This window comes from Xiphophorus couchianus, chromosome 1, assembly GCF_001444195.1.
Source record: "Xiphophorus couchianus chromosome 1, X_couchianus-1.0, whole genome shotgun sequence".
Classification (NCBI taxonomy): domain Eukaryota; kingdom Metazoa; phylum Chordata; class Actinopteri; order Cyprinodontiformes; family Poeciliidae; genus Xiphophorus; species Xiphophorus couchianus.
In genome coordinates, this window is record NC_040228.1 from 17,710,654 (window position 1) to 17,730,626 (window position 19,973).

Sequence of the window (19,973 nt, forward strand, 5' to 3'; positions counted from 1 at the left end):
TTTAGTTAGTCACAAATAAATATAATGCTTGTTAGCAACGCAAACATGACGTGGATGTGTGGTTGTACATGTTTACTGACATTGCGCATTTGGTTCTGATGGGATTCAGCTGAGAGGATTACAGGTGTGGGACTGAGGTACCTCAAGGATGAAGACCTGGAGAAGATTGGCATAAAGTAAGCCTTTGCATCTTTCCACAAAACAACATGACATCGTGGACAAAAGGAAACGTGGCCACTACTTCCTTTTCTGCGTCTACATTGAATCTGTAGCTCAGGAAGAGGTTTTTAAAGGAAAATCTTCTGATCGTTCACTTCAGGTGTCTCGGTGACCGTCTACAGATTCTGCACAGCCTCAGGAAACTGTGGCAGATTGAAGCTGAGCCCAGCAAGGTAAACATTTTCCCACTAAGACAGACTGTCAAGGCTGTTCAGATAACATTAAGCAGACTGTAGGTCCAAGGGCATCTACACAGACAGCACAAAGGAAGAAGAAGAGTCTCCTCTGTGTTTTTGTTTTGACCTCTCCGTGATGCTGTTGGTCGTGAGAGTAGAACTGATCCTGTTCTAATGTCGTTTTCCTGCCTGGTTGTCAGGTCTTCAATGATCCCATCCATGGCCACGTGGAGCTGCACCCGCTTCTCATTAAGATCATCGACACGCCTCAGTTTCAACGACTTCGAAACATCAAGCAGCTTGGAGGGACGTATTACGTTTTTCCTGGGGCCTCCCACAACCGCTTTGAACACAGCATTGGGTAAGTGTCTACATGTCACACCTACAGTAGTTGCTCCTAATTAACTTTAGGAAATGGATTTGGGAGAGAAATGCTCACAGTGCCTTGCTGAATTATTATCATTACGAAGGAAAGCTTGTCACATTTTGCCAAATTGCAACCACAAGTTTGTAGTTTATTTTATTTTGTTAGTTTGTAGTTGATAAACCAAAACAAAGTGAATTATTACCATGTGAAAAGAAAATAATTTCAAATATATTTACTCATAAAATCCTAATTCTGGTGCATGCATTTGTATTAAGACGCCGTGAGTCACATTCATTTGTAGCTGGAACTTTTTACTGCAGTTACAGCTACACCTCTACTTGCGTTGCACATTTAGAGATTTATATTCCCCTAACTACTGGAGAAAAAATAAAACGCTCATTCAGACTGTACGTACTGTCTCACAGCAGCAATTTTCAATCATTTTTCAAACATACAGATCGTTCCTCCAAGGACTTGTAAGACATTATAACTATTACTACTCCTAAGAAAAAATAAATAAATCACTATAGCAGCAGTCATATGCACATCCCAGTTGTTTGCACAGTTTTTTCAGTTCTTTTAAATAATAATTTTTTATACACACAAATGTATATAATTATATATTTTATAAAACCTTCAATGTGAATATGCATGCTTGACCATAAGTTGCTCTTGTGACACCTGAATTTTCCCACTGTGGGGCAATAAAGGACATATTTATAACCTATCTGTTCTTTTATTTCCACTTTATAATAGGCCTGTCACGATAACAAATTTTGCTGAGCGATTGTCTCAAAAATTATTGCGATAAACGTTAATATTGTTTGAAGACTATTTTACACCAATTTAATGGAAATGAAGTAATAATGCATGCGATTTCCTGCCAAAGATTTACTTTATTTTCAAAAGAACACTTAACACTGGAACTGATGAACAAAACAACCAAAAACAAAAATAAAATGGATTCTCAGTCTCCATTAACAAAAAATGTACTTGAATTAAAACTAAACAACATAAAGCCAAAGTGGAAATAAATACTGCATTTAAAAGAGTGCAGATTATGAAGTCTGTATACTATATTGCACTTCAGTAATAATTAGATTTAAATAGAGAAGACGGGCACATCCGACTACCTGATGCAATAGTTCACACTACACAATTTTCTGCCCCGATTTTCCCCTTACGACAATCTTAGAACGTTGGGTGTTCTAAGATTGTCGCTTGCAATTTTGTAACCGATCATTCTGTAGTGTATGGTGTGTTACGGTAGATCGTCGTGGCCGCTTCGATCTAAATCTGGGTTTTTCCCCGACTGGGAGCTTAACGCAGCCTGTTGAATATGACAGGCAGCCAATCAGAAAGCGCGGATTCCCCTCCGCGCTTTCTGAGGGGAAATTATGGAGAGGAATCCCAAACAGCTGACACGGCGCAACCCGAAGTCCAGCGGACATCTGAGATGATATGAGGAAACAACATTAATGTTTATTCAACATTTCGTGCAAAGAATGTAGAAATGACAAGGGGAGGAGTTGGAGTGAAATTACCACGGTAACTTTTCAGCTGTTCTTCGTGACATAAATAGGTTATAATGATTTTCATTCAGTCAGGACTGACACTAGCCACATGCATTGCAGGTAGATTGTAGTAAAGCATTGATTAATGCCTGGTTTAAAAATTAGTTCACTGGACTTGTAGCCATTATTTGGTGTCCATTGTTGGACACCACACGGCAGGATCGAACCCGATTGTTATACCTAGGATTTTTGTCGGCTCATGTGTGGTCTCTCAGGTTTAGAAAATAGGCCGAGAATCAGCTGACAGCTCTAAGATCGTGTCGTGTGCACAGGGCATTTCACTACGGCAATGAGGAAGGGAGGGTCAGTGGAGAGCACCGGAGTTGAACCTTTTTTCATTCAGTGTCATCAGCAGAAAGAGAAAAAGGCCGGAAGAAACGATAAAGCCGATAAATTAAAATGAGGTCGATAGTTTTAATTTATCATGCGATTAATTGATTTATTGTTTATCGCGACAGGCCTACTTTATAATGCAGGTGAAGTGGAAATGTGAGCCTGTCATATAAAAACATTGCTATGTGGAACAAAATGACAGGGTGTGGAGACTTCACCAACGCCCAGTATTTTAAAATGGAAATGTTTGTTTTCACTTGGCCAGCTATATCAAGCAGGTCAAGTAATAAATCAGTTGTGTCTCTCTCGTGACACTTTGTTGTGTTTTTGGCTGATTACAGGGTTGGGTATTTGGCTGGACGACTTGTTCAAGCTCTCAACGAGAAACAACCAGAGCTCCTCATCTCTCGCAGGGACATTCTTTGCGTGCAAATCGCTGGACTCTGCCATGACCTCGGTCAGTGCTGCTCTGGGCAGATGGGTTCACAGAATCGGAGACTAGCAACATTCTGAACTTTTAGGGACTTCACTACACTAGCTTCGATGTTGTCCCTTTTGTAGTGAGGAAAGGAAGAGGCTTTATTTCTCTTTTTAAAAGCCTGTTTCTTCACAACATCAACTGTTGTTGTGTCAGTTGAGACAAACTAATCCATTCAGGGATTAGTTTGTCTTTAAACTGTGAAGTAATGTACTTAAAAGCACATACTTAACACTGAACTTACTTGCGGGTTTCATCTCAGGTGTTTCCCAATTCTTTGGCTTCAGTTTCTGGGTGTAAGAACAGAAGTGGAGTTGCTGATCATCTGTTTCAACACTTCCAATCCTTTTAAGATCTTGCTACTTGCCTCTGAAAGAGCCTGTAAACCCAGTATTGCTGTGTTCTTCCCCTTTCAGGACATGGACCTTTTTCCCATATGTTCGATGGCATGTTTATACCCAAAGCACGTCCAGGAATTAAATGGAAGGTAAGACTTTTTTTTTTTTTTTTTTTATGCATGGTCTGGTTTTTCTTGTCCGTTTGTTCACCAGTATTAAGACATAGTGTTCCCTGTTTGGTTGAAGCTAATTTCAGCTGTAATTATGAGTCACATAATTACAGCTGAAATAATTACAGCCAATGGAAGCCAGTTTATTACAACATAAATGTTTTAATAGATGTAGAAACTCAAGAATGCCAAGAAGTCCTCTCTGTTGGACTCAACCAGGTTGTGAATTTATAGATCTAAAGTTTGCAGAAGATTTTATTGAGGAGGGTAAACATTTCTGCCAGCCAGGGCTTCTGCACACAGCTGTTAATGTCAAGTGTTGAGGTAACAGCACATTTTATGGCTCAGACTGATAGACATGAGAACTAAACAGAGTCTTTACAAAAGTGTGTAAAAGAGTTTACAACAGCCTATTGGGTGTAACATCAGCTGAGCTTCTGTTTCAATCAAAAGTTGTCATTCGTTCACTTTCTGCTGATTTTATTCTGTTGAACCTGTTCCATTTAAGTACATTTCTGTGTTTTGCAGCACGAGGCTGCCTCTCTAAAAATGTTTGACTACCTTGTGGATGACAACCGCCTGAGACCGGTCATGGAGGAGCACGGTCTGGTGCTGCCAGAGGACCTGAACTTTATCAAGGAGCAGATCGCAGGACCGACAGAGAGCAGCTCAGGTCAAGGAGAGAAGGTGACCAACATGTTGAAGAAAACAAACCGCGCACACTCTGTATCATTATTTCTGGCTGTGTTATTGCAACATTCAGAGTTTCTGCAAAGTCTAAAAAAAATTATTTAATCTTCTCAATTCTGGGCCTTATAAAATCCCATTGTTTGGACACCCAGTGGTGTCCAAACATTTTGCTTTGTTGGCCAAAATTGCAAAGATAAAGCACTCTGATGGCATTTTTTTTCCAAATTAAATCCCCAAAATGTTTTAGGGTTTTTTAAATTCACATAGCTATAAAAGTAAGATTACAAAATGTGTTTAATTTAACATAATAAATCTTGCAACAACCCCCACTGTTGCAAATCACAGAGGTGACGTTTCTAGTACTTCTCTCTTTTATCTAACAGTTAAGCTATATACAGTACATCACCATTTTAAATCATGTGACAGTCATGTGATCACATCAGCAGTAGCGATCCAGGACATAAAAACCAAACTACAACACATAATGTAAATAAATACACATATAAATACACATGTAAATGTAAATAAATGTCCCGTCTATTATTTGTATTTTCTCCAACATAAATTTGATTTAAATGGGAGGATATGGTGGCATTAGTTGCTGTACCAAACCCCATATCCTGGAAAGTTTCAGGATATGTTTACAGTAAAGGGTAATACCGCAGATGTTTGGACCGATGTGGATTATCAAGTGTGTTTGTTTAAGAGGGATTGACATTATTGTAAATAACCACACCTGAATCATAAAACATATGTTTCAGTCTCCTAAAATAATATTTGCCAATGATGAACTCATTTGCTTTTTCTTCTTCATAGTGGCCGTACAAAGGTCGTTCTAAAGACAAGTCCTTCCTCTATGAGATTGTCGCCAACAAACGGAACGGTATCGATGTGGATAAATGGGACTATTTTGCAAGGTGGGGAACTGTTATGGTTTAATGACTCGGTGCTAATTTACATTATTATCAACTTGTAATGTAAATTATGTTCCTATTGCATAAAATGTTTTCGTTGTTTCACTCTCTGTCCTCAGGGACTGCTATCATTTGGGCATCCAGAACAACTTTGACTATCGGCGCTTCCTAAAGTTTGCAAGGGTCTGTGAAGTGGATGGACAGAAGCACATCTGCACAAGAGACAAGGTGTAATTTTATTTTTTCTAATTTCTTAATTAACAGGTTAGAAAATGTGAAAGTTGGTCTCTAACATTCAGGATGTGGTTTTAAACAGGAGGTGGGCAATCTGTACGACATGTTCCACACTAGGAACTGTCTCCACAGAAGAGCCTACCAGCACAAAGTGGGCAACGTCATCGAGACAATGTGAGTTATTACTCTTTTCTTTTGCTCAGTTGCTGTGATTTTCCTTCTTGGAACATGCAGCAGTTTTTTTCTGAAGTCCTGATAAGTTTGATCTCTGTCCACAGGATCACTGAAGCATTTTTAAAAGCAGATCCACACATCCACATTGAAGGCTCTGAGGGAAAAATCTTCACTCTGTCCACAGCCATTGATGACATGGTGGCCTACACAAAGTTGACAGGTCAGCAACAAAGACTGTAAATTTACATGTAATTACATTTTTAGTCAAATTAAAGCTGAATGAGCTTTTGAACCATATGCTGTGAGGTAATAAATCATAAATTGGGATAAGTCATGGGTTGATTTTAAGACAGCACAATATGATAAAAACATATGGTAATAATAGTGTTGAATAATGTAATGATATCAATCTTGATTAATCCAGGTTTTCATGACTGTTTTTTATATTACCTTCATCACAGTTTCCCAACTACTGTTTGTGAGTTTTAACATCTCAGTCACTAAAAATGAACATGTCCATCGAAGGGAGTGAAAATCCATCCAGCAGGCCACATACATTATTGGCATGCATAATTTAGCACTTGGAATATAATATCCTACTAAGTATTGGTTCCAATACCTGTTATTATATTGTACACACCCAGTTAACACCAGAGGTTTGCATTCGCTACTTAAAGTGACACATGCATTTTTTTTTTTTTTTCATTCCTTTGTGCACCTGGGATACAGCAGTCTGTCATCGAAGTAGCTCTCCAGTTGTGTAACAGCGTCAGACTCTGAGACCTTGGCACACAATAAAATGCTAAATTTGAATTTATTTTAAACTAGAGCAACTTTACACGAAAAAAATCTTAGCTATAGCCCATTTGCTGGATTCGTCTGATTTCCTAAAGAAAAAACAAAACATTTTGTGGCTTATGCAATCCCATTTATTACCATTTGGGTTTGTATTTGCTGGAAGAAATGTCACATTTTGCATAGCGAATCAGTAAAGAAAATGATTAAACTTTTTTAAGAGAGTCCCTGAAACATATTCTTAAAGAGTTTTAAGTGTATTAAGATGCATCTTTTTCTACAGAGCTGACTCAGCCTGTTTCACATCTCTATACAGCCAGTCATAGTGACTCCTTACTCAGATCTGGTGATGTAACATAAACAGTTTGTCAGACACAAGTTCCTATATATGACTCTTTAAAGTGTGAAATCAGAATATGGCCTTCTGCATTTATCACTTACCTTTTTAATATATAGTTGTTTTCCCTTCGTTGCATCTTTTTTCATAAAAGAGAGGTGGTGTAATACTTGTCAAATGTAAATTAGGCTCCATGACTATAATTTAGAAAAGCCATGAACACAAAGGTATGCCAGTCTGGAAGTCAATGGTTTTTGTACCATTAACTTCAAGCGTTCTCTTGTGGTTAGCTTTCTCAATGAATTAGACAAGTTTCTTGAGCTGAAGTAACATTGCTTTCTTCTTTCTCTGTTTGTTTTGTAGATAATGTGTTTGAACAGATCGTGAACTCGTCCTCTCAGGAGCTTGCAGAAGCAAGGCTGATACTGCGCAAAATCATCCGCCGGCAACTCTACAAGTGTCTGGGTCAAACCCAGCCAGACAAAGCCCTGACTGTCACTCAGGTTTGTTTGTAATTGGGCAGCTGTTTTGCAAATTTATGTTATTGGAGGGTTGAATAACCTGAATTGTTTGCATATTTTCAAATTACACACTGTCATGCTGCAGTAAGTTATATTCTGGAAACTGGAAAATAAACTAAAAAGAGCAGAAATTGAAATGTTCTTCCCAGATTTTTGGATTCAATTAAAATAAGGCCTTTGTGATGAAAAATAATTTTTAAAATCTCAGATTTACTGCAGTAGTTTTTGTGTGTCATCTTAATGATGTTCAAATGGAAATGTCTGCTCACTTTACCAATTATTTTCTTATCTTAAGGAAAATATTCACATTTGGGAGGCAAATTTGGCTCAGTCCATCCCCCACAGTGGCTCTCGTGATGTTGTTCTTCAGCCAGAGGACTTTGTTGTCAGCGTGAGTTTTATTTAAAAAAAATTGTCAGATCTCTTTGTAACCTTTCTGCAAAACTTCAGGAGTTAATTTTTTTTGGGGGGGGAAACACTTGAGCTTTTCTGTCTGTGTTTTATTTTATGAAATATTGCCTTTCCTTGTAGGTTATCACGATGGACTATGGGATGAAGGAAAAGAACCCCATCAATAACGTGCGTTTTTACTGCAAGGATGACCCAACAAAAGCCATAAAAATCAATAAAAACCAGGTAATGTAATACCAAATTTCATTATCAGGGCTCTGTAGAACCTATCTGCTTGCTAGCAAGATTAGCCGTTTGATTTAGCCGTGTTGGACCAGGAATCGTTCTGAAAGCTTCATTACATTACTCCCCAAAGACAGCAGTTTGACACCTTTGAGATAAATGTCTACATTTTTTCTCTCTCTGTTTCCATTCTGAATTTATTACTAAAAATAAAGATTTATGTGGTGCTGTTTTTCCTTTTAGGTGTCTAAACTTCTCCCAGAGCACTTTGCTGAACAACTGATCAGGGTGTACTGCAAGAAGACAGATGAGAGGACCCTGGAGGCCGCCAAGAAGCACTTTGTTCAGTGGTGCATGGACAGGAACTTCTCAAAGCCACAGGTATTTCTGCAGACTGCATGGCATAAACAGTTGGTCAGATATTTAACATTTTAATGTTATGTCTATGTCATAACATTAAAAAGCAGAATTCTCTCCTTTTCTAAGGCCCTGCACTAAAAGAACACTAACCAGTATGTATGGACAGTGTCGGAGGCCTATTGTAATAGGTCAAAATAATAAATAAACCAAATAAACCTTAATGTGCATTATGTCAGACTGTTTATGAATATTTGCAACACATGCCTAAAATGTTACTTTTTCAGTAACTTTCTACAAAGAAACTGTAAAAATAAACTAATGAAAACAACTGACATTTGTTGTTGACACAGCTTAGGATATTACGACAAAAACCCTCATAAAGATGAACATGTTGTTATACCATCAGTCTCTGTTGTGTTCATCTGCTCATGAAGCCGCAGGCATTTATCAATCTTTTACAATTTTCCAGGCTCTATTTGGTTTTTGGAAATGGAACAAACTCTCTGTTATGTTGTTTCCCCATCAGATACTGTTTCGCTTGCTTGTTCAGACTTCAGACACCATGAAAGCTCAAAGTGTTCCAGCAGATTTGTCCAAATTTTTTGCAACTGTTCTCTCAAATACATGTGTAGAAATATGGATGGATGGATGCATGAATGCATGCAGCCCACCCTGAAAGCTCAATATGACACAAAACGCATCAGAATCTGATGGTGGTATAGATGGGTGGTACAGTAAAAATAGTTCAAATTTGCATTTAATTTAATGAAGGTAAAACTACACATCCTTCTACTGGTAATGGTGCATTCTTGCAAATCTCATATTTTGCATTCCTGCAAATCTCATAACAAACATTTGTTTCTTACCTGTAGGATGGAGATGTCATAGCACCTGAGCTGACTCCTCTGAAACTCAGCTGGTGCACCGACAAAGAAGGCAAGGACAGTGATGGCTGCAGCGCCGAAGAAGCAAACGTTCACATGAACGGACTCAGTAAAGCAAAGACTCAGCTTAACTTTCAGTGAACGGAGAGAGAAACCTGCCCCTTGTTGCACATAAGTAAACAGATTAGTGTTGCAGGACAAGTGTATTTTTCTACAAGTCGAGTTCGTTGAAGAGCCCAGCAAATAGCTTTTTATACAAAACACAGAAAGTAGAAGAGAACGATTTAGTGAACAGTCCTAGACAAGGTTTGTTTCAGAAAAAGGTTCAATTTAGCAATATACATATTTATTTTATTGCTTTTAATTGGTTTTGTTTGTCAAATATTCATTAGGCAGTTTAACCTCCATCAGTCTGCTACATTTAAAGAAACATATCTGCACATTTAAAGTGTTTTTATATTTTATTTTTATTATTTGAGATGAGGGAGGAACTCCTTTTCTATTTATTTCATGTAGAGTTGTGTTTTGGTTGAATTTTTTGATACAACCTTATTTATTGTTTCTCCAGGAAATATCTTTGCTTGCTCCTTTTCTTTGCCTTGCAAAGATTAAAACATTTTAATGTTTATCTTCTACTTAATCATGTTGTGGGCTCATCAGATCTTTGCTTGACTGTGTTTAAAAACAACTGATAATGTTGGTTGCTGTGGTTTCTGAATGTAACGCTTGTGAAGGTTTGAGAAACAACATCTGTTGAAATAAACTCTTCAGAGTTGAGAGGACACCATAAAGTCATCTGAAGCTAAAAATGAAAGACACAAGTTGTTTTGTCTGATTGTTTTACATAACTATGCAAAAGGCCGCTAAAGGCCTTTTAGCAGCCAGCCAGCCCAAACATGAGTTTTGTGAGGTGCCCTATCATTCTTCCTCTAAAGAATGTGATTCCAGTGACATCCAGAGATTTTATGTATAAGCAGGACTTTACTCTCCCATTATTTACTGGCTTTTCCAAATTCTCTGCAGAAAACTCTAAACCAGCTCCAACATGCTTTTTCTAGGTGACTCATACACAGTGAGTGTACATAGGAGCCATTGTTGAGTGGATTGTTTATTGTTTTCATGTGGTTCCTGGTTCTTGGACAACTCATTCACACAACTCATTTATTTGGCTCCTCTTTGAGAAACTGGACAACAGGCGTCTGGTTGTGGCCAGTTTATTATGAAATTATGTTCTTCCCACTTCAGGATTATGATTCCAACGATGCTATTCAAACGTTTAGAAATGCTCTGAAAAATTGCTGTTGATATATTAAATATAGCATCACATAATTTTTGTGTGTTTGTCTTTGCTTTAACCAGCTTTATCACTTTTATGTTATTTATAGAAATGTTCCACTCTCAATTCAAACTCAATAGGTAACACATCAAGTTACAAACATCATTTTCTTGGGATATCTGGCTTCAGCTGTGGTATTATTTCAGCTTCTCCAATGTTAATCAGTTGCTTGCTGTTGCATACCATCCTGTTGCTATGGTTACGCATCATAACAAAAAATAGCAAAAAGATGATAAATGTTGCCTAAAATCAGTCCAACTGCACAGTGTCCAAACAAGAATGAACAGTTGTGCAAAAAAGCTATTTTCCTCCAAAAAGGCAGGAATGACATTTTGAAAACGAGAAAAAATCTCAATGTTGGTTGCTGTGGTTCTTGAATGTTACCCTTGTGAAGGTTTGAGAAATAAAATCTGTTGAAATAAACTTCAGAATTGAAAGGACACCATAAAGTCATCTGAAGCTAAAGAAGAAAGACACAAGTTGTTTTGTCTGATTGTTTTACATAACTCATGCTAAAGGCCGCAGAGAAACAGGTGAATTCTTGGTGACTGATTCACTTTACAAGACCAATGGATCCTATTAATATGCAGTGATAGAGTAAAATTCATTCAAGGTATGAGAGGCAGGTGCAACTTTTACTGTTTCAGGCAGTGATGAGTAAACAAGTCTCCGTGTCAAGTTCCTTTACTACAGGAATCCTTTGACCACATAATGAGAGCAAGTTGGTCTGGATTTAAAGGGATCCAACATTCAATGGTGTGATGAACCTGTTTCATTCAATTTAATTTTTTGTCAGAGGGCCCAAGATTCCTGGCGGTGCCCCTGAGCAGCATACAGACCCTTGATCAGCTCAATCAGCGCTGAGGGGCTGGAATTTATTCAGATTTGTGTTCTGATATTTTAGAAAGATCTTCTCCATTTTTTAGAAGTTACGTGTATGTTAAATTTTAGTTGATCAACTTTAGAAAAAAATTTCCAGAAGTAAACATAGCCCTAAGTTACCACTTTTTTTTAATTTCCATCCTGCAATCTAGTCAATTGTTCCTTGTAATAAAAAAAAAGTCACTTCTATTATTTAGGAAAAAAATACATTTATAAACTCCTGTTTATAAATGTCAATTTCTCAGTAAATGTCAATTTTCAATATGTTTTTCTTATTTGTCTAAAATATATTAACCAGTTGGGAGGCGGTGCTTTGTATGCGTTTCTCTTTTACATCAGATAATAACCCTGCCCTGGAGGAGGATACACTCTAGCTGCCAATATAAATTGTTGTAGCAGCAGGTTGAAATTTTGATTCTGAAGATTCTGAGGTGACTGAAGTTTCCTTGCTGTGCTGGTAATATCGCATTGAGTAACAGAAAAAAATCTATTGTGTTTGGCATTTGCTTTAAAAGTAGTCATGTCAACATAACATTAATAAATGCTATGTTATCTGTTCACACTGGAATGTCTGTCTTTGTTTTAATCTTTTTCTTCTTTACAGCATCTTGTCATCAGTCATTTGATCCTTCATTTCAAGAGTTTTAGTGACCATCTGCTGATCCTGCAAAACCTCTGAAACAATGACAAACAATGACTTTAAGGTAAAACTGTTTAAACTGGACCAGGTGTGAAAAACTAATTCTCACTTCATTCACAAATGTCCTCAAAGGGCTGATTATGGGAGAATGCTTCTATGAAGTTATCTTATAACAAACTGTTAAAATATTAATAAATACCTCAGTACTTAATATCACATTGAACATATTTTCACACTGATAGTTTGACAGTATAGAGACAAAAACTGCTGTAATTTAATTAGCAAAATAACATCTAAGCACACAACTTTTATCTTGAACTATTAAGGAAAAACCTTTGACCCTTCGGATTTGGCCCCTGGGACTTTAGTTTGACATGTGTGCACTAGAGGGAGATATAATTCTCTGTTCCTCTGTGTTCACAACTGCGATGCCACAAAAGTGGTGACAAAAAGTTGGTGGGATACAAAATACTGCGTAATTATACTGTTTAAAATACACCATAACTGATACAAAGTAAAGAAAGAATATGACAATTTGTAAAGGAGGACTTGATTGAGACAAATTAATTGTTAAATGAGTTTACATGTAAAATTTGAATTACACTACAAACCTAGAGAGATTTATTCTTTTTTCTTTTCAATTTTAAGAGTCTATTTTTGTGACTCTACTCTGTCATATTCTGTGCTTTTAAGAGTTATTAAAGAGTAAATAAGATTTCTCACTATTCTGATTTCTCATAGGATTTTTGGACAAAGTTATCACTCATTCCTATTCTGTTGGTTTCACACAGATATTAATTATTTTGGTCCTTTTCTTATATTAGTGATGTTGACATGATTCTATACCTGGTTTTCAGGTCTTCAATGATCCCATTCATGGCACTATCGAGCTGGACCCAATCCTTGTCAAAATCATCGACACTCCTCAGTTTCAGCGACTTCGAAACCTCAAGCAGCTTGGTGGAACATATTATGTTTATCCTGGAGCGTCCCACAACCGCTTTGAGCACAGCATTGGGTAAATGCTTGTATTTATTGCACCTAATTGCTGTTAATTAAGTTAAAGCCTTCAAGTTAAAGCTTTTAACTTAAAGGCTTTAAGAGAGAAATACTTACACAGTGTCTTGCAAAAGTATATCAGTGCTTCTCAAAATAACTTTATAGATGTCTAAGTACTATGTTGGTTTAGAGCAAACATTAGTTGTCTGTTGAAAGTTTACATCAGTTTACTACTTTATGTTTATTTTATTTTGTATGATATCTTTTTGTTGCTGTTACAGGGTGGCGCACTTGGCTGGAGAACTTCTTCAGACTCTCAAAGGGAAGCAGCCAGGTCTAGGAATTGATGAGAGAGACATCCTTTGTGTGCAGATTGCTGGACTTTGCCATGACCTGGGTGAGGTATTCCCCAAAAAGACAATATTCAGCTTCTTCAGTATAGAATACTTTCAAGAACTATTCTACTTCTTCAAAATCTACTTCTTGGTTAGCCACTACCTTAAGTTATACTTGCCTCTAATGAGAAAATGAATTATATTTATTGCTACCTTTGACTATTGTCATTTTATATTAGAGTTTGGCAAAGGAAGTATTCCACTTCTTCCAAATATACTTCCAAATCAATACAGACAAACAAATATCAATAAATAATTTAGATAAAATCTGCATTTATGTTAGAAAATAAATCTTTTAACTTTAAAAAAAATCTATAAAATAATATGGTGATTTTTTTTATTAGGATTTTATTATCTGTATGTTTATCTAAACAGAATCTTCACTTGATCAAAATCAAAACTGAGTTTTAAACTCAGTCTTTTTAGGATAAAAACGGATTAGTGGATCATTGGTTTCCAGAATGAAAGAGATCAATTTCAGAAATGTTATTTTCATTTCAAGTCAGACTTCTGACCCCATTTACTCTATTTCTCTCTTTTCAGGACATGGACCGTTTTCCCACATGTTTGAAATGTTTATCCACAAAGGTAATCCTGAATGGAGGGTAAGAAATTATTTTTACCCTTACTGAATTGCTGCCTCATTTATTTTTTCAGACTGGTTTGAGAATAAGAAAGCCTACATTTTTCTTCCACTCTTTGAATTGGAGTTAGAATATGACAGTTATTTTTTGACCAGCTTTAAAGATGTAAAATTTTTAAGTTGACTACCTAGTTTGTAAAAATATGACTTTCATAAAAAAAACTGGTTTAAGGTTTAAACTGGTTTAATGCTTAAACTAGTCCTCTTGACAACTGGATTAAGAAAAATATATTCAGTGCTGTCCCTGCTGGTATCTTAACAGACTAAATAAAACTGATGCAATGAAACACATCAGTACTTGTCAAAAAAATTGCATATCCTTAAAGAGAATAATATTCTGTTAATAGTCTATTCATTACACACATTGGAGTAGACTATTCCACCCTCATTTCTGGCCATTGTTATGATTATACCTTGCATAAAATAAAAACTAATACAGTGTCTCAGAAATGTACATTTACATACCATCATTAAAAATAGTATTTTGCATTAATGCTGTTAATGAAAACCTCCGTAGAGGTTTAGATAGTGGCCTTCAGTTCATCTGCATTGTTGGTTTTAGTGTCACTCATCTTCCTCTTGACAAAACTCCATAAATTCTCCATGGACTTCAGGTCAGGCAAATTTACTGCTCAATCTAACACTGAAACTCCATGGTCATAAAAACAGCTCTGGGTTTTAGTAGTAGGGACAAGTGCCCAGTCCTGCTGAAAAATCCTAACAGCATCTCCATAAAGATTACTTATTTAATTTATAAAAGATTCTTGTGAAAATAACTAGAATATCTGCCTAAATTTAAAGATATGGAAAATATTTACAGTGTCCTGCTGTGTCTAATTAAAGCAGCAGTATCTAACTTTTATTTTAAAGAGTTTTTTACATATTTGATAAAGCTGTGACATTATAGTATGAGACAGATAATCAGCGAAAACAATTACACTCCTCTGCCTTCTCCCAGTGTTAATTAGAAATAATCAATTAGAGCCAGGTGGAGGGTCTAGGCTACTTAGAATGACCACTAATGATTTCTAATAAACGATTTTCCTGGAGCGGTAAGTTGCATTTCTTCAGGCATTTCACTTGGAGGTGCTCAGTTTACTATAATGATATAATGACAGTTTTAAAAAATATGTGAAAAAAAATTGTAAAAGTTGCTTACTGATGCTTTAAACTTAGGCTTATTCTCATTTATTCAGAATACATGTTTCTTGTATTTTTGAAATGTGACTGTCTCTTCTTAGAATAACTAATTTTATGTTTCTTGCAGCATGAGAAAGCATCTCAAGACATGTTTGACCATCTGGTGGAAAAAAATAACTTGATTAGAGACATGAAGAAGCACGGCCTGGTGCCGAAAGAGGACCTGCTCTTTATAAGGGAGCTGATTGATCCTCCAAAGGTTGAAAAGATTGCTGAGGTACCCCTCTGTTCAGCTTTAGAAATATACCAGTATAATCTTCAACCGGGTCGTGGTTAGTCTGGTATAATGTGTTGCACTACCTCTATCTTATCATCACCCTTTTTGGATGTGATAAACTTTCAAGCACTGATATAGAAAATTATGTAAATTAGAGAAAGTACTTCTTTACCAGGGAAGTGAAAAGTCGTCCTCAACACAGTTTAACTGGAAAAAGAAACGTAAAATAAATTTTAAAAAACGAAGGAATTAACTATAATGTATAAAACTACCACATTGTATCAAAAACATTGATGCACTTTTGACAAAGGACAATTTGTATTTCCTATTTTACTGTTTCTTTCTGTGGAATCAGAAAATATTACTTTAAAAATTAGTGCTTATCTACAATTCTGTGGTTGTCCATTCACAGTGGCCACACTATGGCCGTCCTAAAAAGAAGGCCTTCCTCTACGAAGTTGTGTCCAACACTAGGAACAAGATTGATGTGGATAAGTGGGAATATTTTGCTAGGTGACTTTTTGGATTTAATTTTCTTCTCAAAATTTCAATCTTGTCTTAAATTCCATAAATTTTTAAACATATTTTTTGCTCTTGCCATATGTCAGGGACTGCCATCAATTGGGTATGCAGAACAACTTTGACTGCCATCGCTTGATTAAATTTGCCAGAGTGTGTAAAGTGGGTGAAGTGGGTGAAGAGGATGAAGTGTGTGAAGTGGGTGAAGTGGGTGAAGAGGATGAAGTGTGTGAAGTGGGTGAAGAGGATGAAGTGTGTGAAGAGGATGAGATGACGCAGATCTGTTACAGAGACAAGGTTTGATTTGTTTAATTCTTTTTCCTTCTTATATCAAAATTACAATATTTGCCACTACATGTTGTCATTATTGTTAACAGGAGGTGTTCAATCTGTACAACATGTTCTACACAAGGTTCTCTTTGCACAAAAGAGCCTATCAGCACAAAGTGTCCAACAGCATAGAGTGGATGTAAGGAGCCCTTGACATTGCTGGAGCTTGGTGGACACTGTTTCTGTTTTATTACCTTTTATTTCATGCAATGTTTTCTCACCATTGCAAGCTGGGTTTTTCCTTCAGGATCAGAGATGCTTTTCTGAAAGCAGATGAGCACATCCAGATTGAAGGCAGTGATGGGGAAATGTTCACTCTCTCCACAGCTATTGATGACATGGTGGCATATACTAAGCTGACAGGTGAGTAAACTTGTACAACAATGTAGAAAAACAGAAGAGTGTTAGTTTGATTAAATGTGGATTTTTAAGACCAATATAAACATGTATTCTTTTTATTTTACTTGTGCAAAATCAAAGGGATGGAAATAAAAATGAAGTTATAAACAATTTGCATCCACAAAGTCCATATGGGTAAAACTGACATTAGCATTACCCATTAGCACTCATAATTTAATGCTGGTAGTTTATTCAGCACTTGTTTTAATACCATTTTTGAACAGAAACTTAAAACACTTAAAGTAATTATAACATAATCAGAAGTATATTAATCTAGATTCCCCCACCCTTATTTTCCTTCTACAAAACCCTGCTTGCTACTCTTATCTTGTACACAAGATACATTAGCACTACTTCAACATATTTTCACATGAGTAAAATATGTTGAAGTAAAAAGTAGCCATCAAAGAAATTAAATTAAACAAATAACCTTAAAAAATAAGTATTCCATAAAAAGGCTTCTCAATATTGAATAACAGATCATAACATTAATATAGATTTTTGAGCAGTGCCTTTCAGCATCCTCTCAGTCCATGAGGATTTAAAACTGACTTCACTGAAGTTCAGTCAGTTCAGCACACAGTGCTTTTCACTATTCCATTCAGAAGTCCTTTTTTCTGTAGTACCTCCCAACATTTTGTTATCAATTTTGGAGATCAGACTTTTATATGAGGATTTTACATTAACGTGGTGACTGGGGTGTAGGGATGTAGGACATGTCACAGTTGTGAGTATATAAGAATGTTTTTATGGACAGCTGCTCAAATTATACTCTTTCTGTATGAAAATAAAGAAAAAAACATTTTCTCTGGTATTTAGAGTCTGAATTTTTAGAGGATTTGAAATCTATTTCTTTGTTTTGACCAATTTTGTGTTTTTCTGTTTGCCTTGCAGATGCTATATTTGATCGTATATTGAACTCCCCCGATGAGGAGCTTCAGGAGGCACGGGAGATACTGGAAAGGATAATGCAAAGAAAGCTCTACGTGTGTCTGGGGGAATTTTCATCAGAAGAGAATCTGGGCAATATGAAGGTATCCTAAGAACTTCAACTGTACTCAGTAACACTGTAACTATCCATCCATTTTCTGACACCCTTGACCCTAACGGGGCTGGAAGGGGTGATGGTGCTTATCTCCAGGTGACATTCCGGGCAAGGGGCGGGGTACACGCTGGACAGGTTGCCAGGGCAACACAGAGACAGACAGGACAAACAACCATGCACACACACACACATACTCACACCCAGGGAGAATTTAGAGAGACCAATTAACCTGACAGTAATGTTTTTGGACTGTGGGAGGAAGCCGGAGTACCCGGAGAGAACCCACGCAGGCACAGAGAGAACATGCAAACTCCGTGCAGAAAGACCCCGGGCCGGGAATCGAACCCAGGACCTTCTTTTCTTGCTGCAAGGCAGCAGTGCTACCAACTGCGCCACTGTGCAGCCGCACTGTAACTATATTGTTTGATTTTTAAGTAAAAATCTGGAAGTTGTAACATTTTATGCGATTTCTGTTTAGAATTTGTGGAACATGCATGTCGGCGAGCGAAACCCAGAGGATTATGTAGTGGAAGTGAGTTTTAATGCAAATAAGATTTTTTTTATTTGCAATTTAATCTCTGAAATATTATTTGTAACCTCACACTATTTAATATTTAGTCAGTCAAGTATAACTATGGAATGGGGGATGAAGACCCCATAAAACATGTGAGGTTCTACACCAAGCAAAACCCAAAAAAAGCCAACCATATCAACAAAGATGAGGTGAGAATGAAACAAAATATTTTAGATTCTTGATTTGTTCATTTCTGTCACTCGTGTTCTTCTGAAGCGAGATCATTTGAATTTTCACCACAAGTGTTTCTAATTTATGGTTCAATACAAACTGACATGTGCTGCTTATATCTCCTTCAGGTATCTCTACTTCTTCCAGAGCGGTTTGAAGAGGAGAAGTTTAGAATCTACACTAAGAGAACAAATGATGAAGATCTGAAGGCTGACAAAAATCTCTTTGACACATTTGGCCCCGCACAAACCAGCTCAAGCCGGAGGTATTTCTGGAGGCTATAATTAGCCAAACATAGTAGACATCAGCTATCTTTAATTAGCTGTGATTCATAACTTTCTAATTTTATTTTTAAACAGTATGTGGAAAATATTAGGAGTTTATCTACTTGAATTTGATTTACTGATCCCACAAATTTGTGTTTATTCCACAATGTAAATATCTGTTTGGGTTAACAACCCAAGACTATAAAAATACAGTATAATATGTATGTAACTCTATGTTAATTAATGTTCTTGCACCATTAATTAATATCTCAAGTCTATAAAAATACAGTATAACCTTTATAACTCTATATTAATTAATGTTCTTGTGCCACCACTTTCTGTAAGAAGTGATTCCTCAAAGGTAAAACCGGTGATGTAGAGTTATTTTATTTTATTATTTTACAATCGTCAAAATTATCTGTGTAGTGTAGTTTACTTTTTATGTCACAATTTATGCATTTTCATTTATTATGTACACTGTGCACTCACACAACTTGCAAATTCTGTTTTTTCTGTTTTTTAGGAAGTAACCATGGCACCGGTTCTGAAGCCTCTGATCCCAGGTTGGAATAACCACAGAACATGAAAGAAATAAATGTTATTCTTGTCAATAAGTATAACCAGGCATGAATTTAAATGGGTTTGTAAAAGTGCAGACAAACTGCTTTTGCATTTAAAGAGGCTTGAAAGTTAATCTTATATGGGCTTTTTTTTTTTTTAAAGGTGAAGGTTTTGATTAACAGATAATATTTACATATCAAGAAATACAATAAAAAAGATCAATTTGAAACTTTATTCAAATATTTGATTTGTCATTTGTGATTATTTTGTTCTTTTTTGGTGTTTGGTATATGGGTATTTGATTTATTAGTTTTATTCATACTTACTCAATTAGTTTTGGTAAATTACGTTTGTTGTCATCACCTTCCAGGTCTGTTGACATTACAAATATGTCTTTGGGTATCATTTAAATAAAATATTATTCTTGACTAAATGTGCAGTAATGCCATTCAATCTGGACTTGAATGTGTAAAATTTTCTCAGGAGTTGTGAGAATGTAATCATTTTGACAAACTTGTTTTAAAATAAATTGTGAGATGTCACATTGTGTTTCATTTCTTTCAACACCGTTGTGCTGTACATTTGGTTTTTTTTTTTGG

The 19,973-nt window shown here is 36.2% G+C and overlaps 2 protein-coding genes and 1 long non-coding RNA gene across 5 annotated transcripts in view; 2 read left to right on the top strand and 1 right to left on the bottom strand.

The window, feature by feature from the left end:
- LOC114137154 (deoxynucleoside triphosphate triphosphohydrolase SAMHD1) overlaps positions 1-10,018 on the top strand; it is a 10,760-nt gene extending 742 nt beyond the window's left edge. For all 3 annotated transcript variants that reach the window (XM_028005848.1, XM_028005892.1, XM_028005776.1), the window contains 15 exons: positions 110-176; positions 320-392; positions 596-756; positions 3,011-3,126; positions 3,564-3,634; positions 4,184-4,342; positions 5,162-5,262; positions 5,379-5,487; positions 5,576-5,667; positions 5,772-5,887; positions 7,163-7,302; positions 7,616-7,711; positions 7,852-7,956; positions 8,197-8,334; positions 9,186-10,018. In XM_028005848.1, the coding sequence (XP_027861649.1) occupies positions 110-176; positions 320-392; positions 596-756; positions 3,011-3,126; positions 3,564-3,634; positions 4,184-4,342; positions 5,162-5,262; positions 5,379-5,487; positions 5,576-5,667; positions 5,772-5,887; positions 7,163-7,302; positions 7,616-7,711; positions 7,852-7,956; positions 8,197-8,334; positions 9,186-9,338 (1,697 nt within the window). In that variant the 3' untranslated portion in view covers positions 9,339-10,018. The remainder of the gene's footprint in view (positions 1-109; positions 177-319; positions 393-595; positions 757-3,010; positions 3,127-3,563; positions 3,635-4,183; positions 4,343-5,161; positions 5,263-5,378; positions 5,488-5,575; positions 5,668-5,771; positions 5,888-7,162; positions 7,303-7,615; positions 7,712-7,851; positions 7,957-8,196; positions 8,335-9,185) is intronic.
- Positions 1-15,353, bottom strand: part of LOC114137559 (uncharacterized) — a 25,774-nt gene extending 10,421 nt beyond the window's left edge. Inside the window, exon 1 of the long non-coding RNA XR_003594028.1 lies at positions 15,130-15,353. This is a non-coding gene — a long non-coding RNA (uncharacterized LOC114137559). The remainder of the gene's footprint in view (positions 1-15,129) is intronic.
- LOC114137494 (deoxynucleoside triphosphate triphosphohydrolase SAMHD1-like) lies at positions 11,751-19,916 on the top strand. The gene is made up of 16 exons (XM_028006156.1): positions 11,751-11,872; positions 12,020-12,119; positions 12,913-13,073; positions 13,336-13,451; positions 13,993-14,054; positions 15,360-15,509; positions 15,922-16,022; positions 16,118-16,199; positions 16,299-16,325; positions 16,406-16,497; positions 16,606-16,721; positions 17,652-17,791; positions 18,281-18,334; positions 18,421-18,525; positions 18,676-18,812; positions 19,337-19,916. Exons 2-16 carry the CDS (start codon positions 12,099-12,101, stop codon positions 19,341-19,343), a joined length of 1,371 nt encoding a protein of 456 aa, XP_027861957.1. The 5' UTR covers positions 11,751-11,872; positions 12,020-12,098; the 3' UTR covers positions 19,344-19,916.
- Positions 19,917-19,973: the final 57 nt, after the last annotated feature.

What these genes read in the sequence shown, in the direction of transcription:
- LOC114137494 (XM_028006156.1), top strand. Translation starts at nt 12,099, where the DNA reads ATGACAAACAATGACTTTAAG. An exon ending in TGACAAACAATGACTTTAAG is followed by an intron (nt 12,120 to 12,912) that starts GTAAAACTGTTT and finishes CCTGGTTTTCAG; the next exon opens with GTCTTCAATGATCCCATTCA. An exon ending in AGATCTGTTACAGAGACAAG is followed by an intron (nt 16,326 to 16,405) that starts GTTTGATTTGTT and finishes TATTGTTAACAG; the next exon opens with GAGGTGTTCAATCTGTACAA.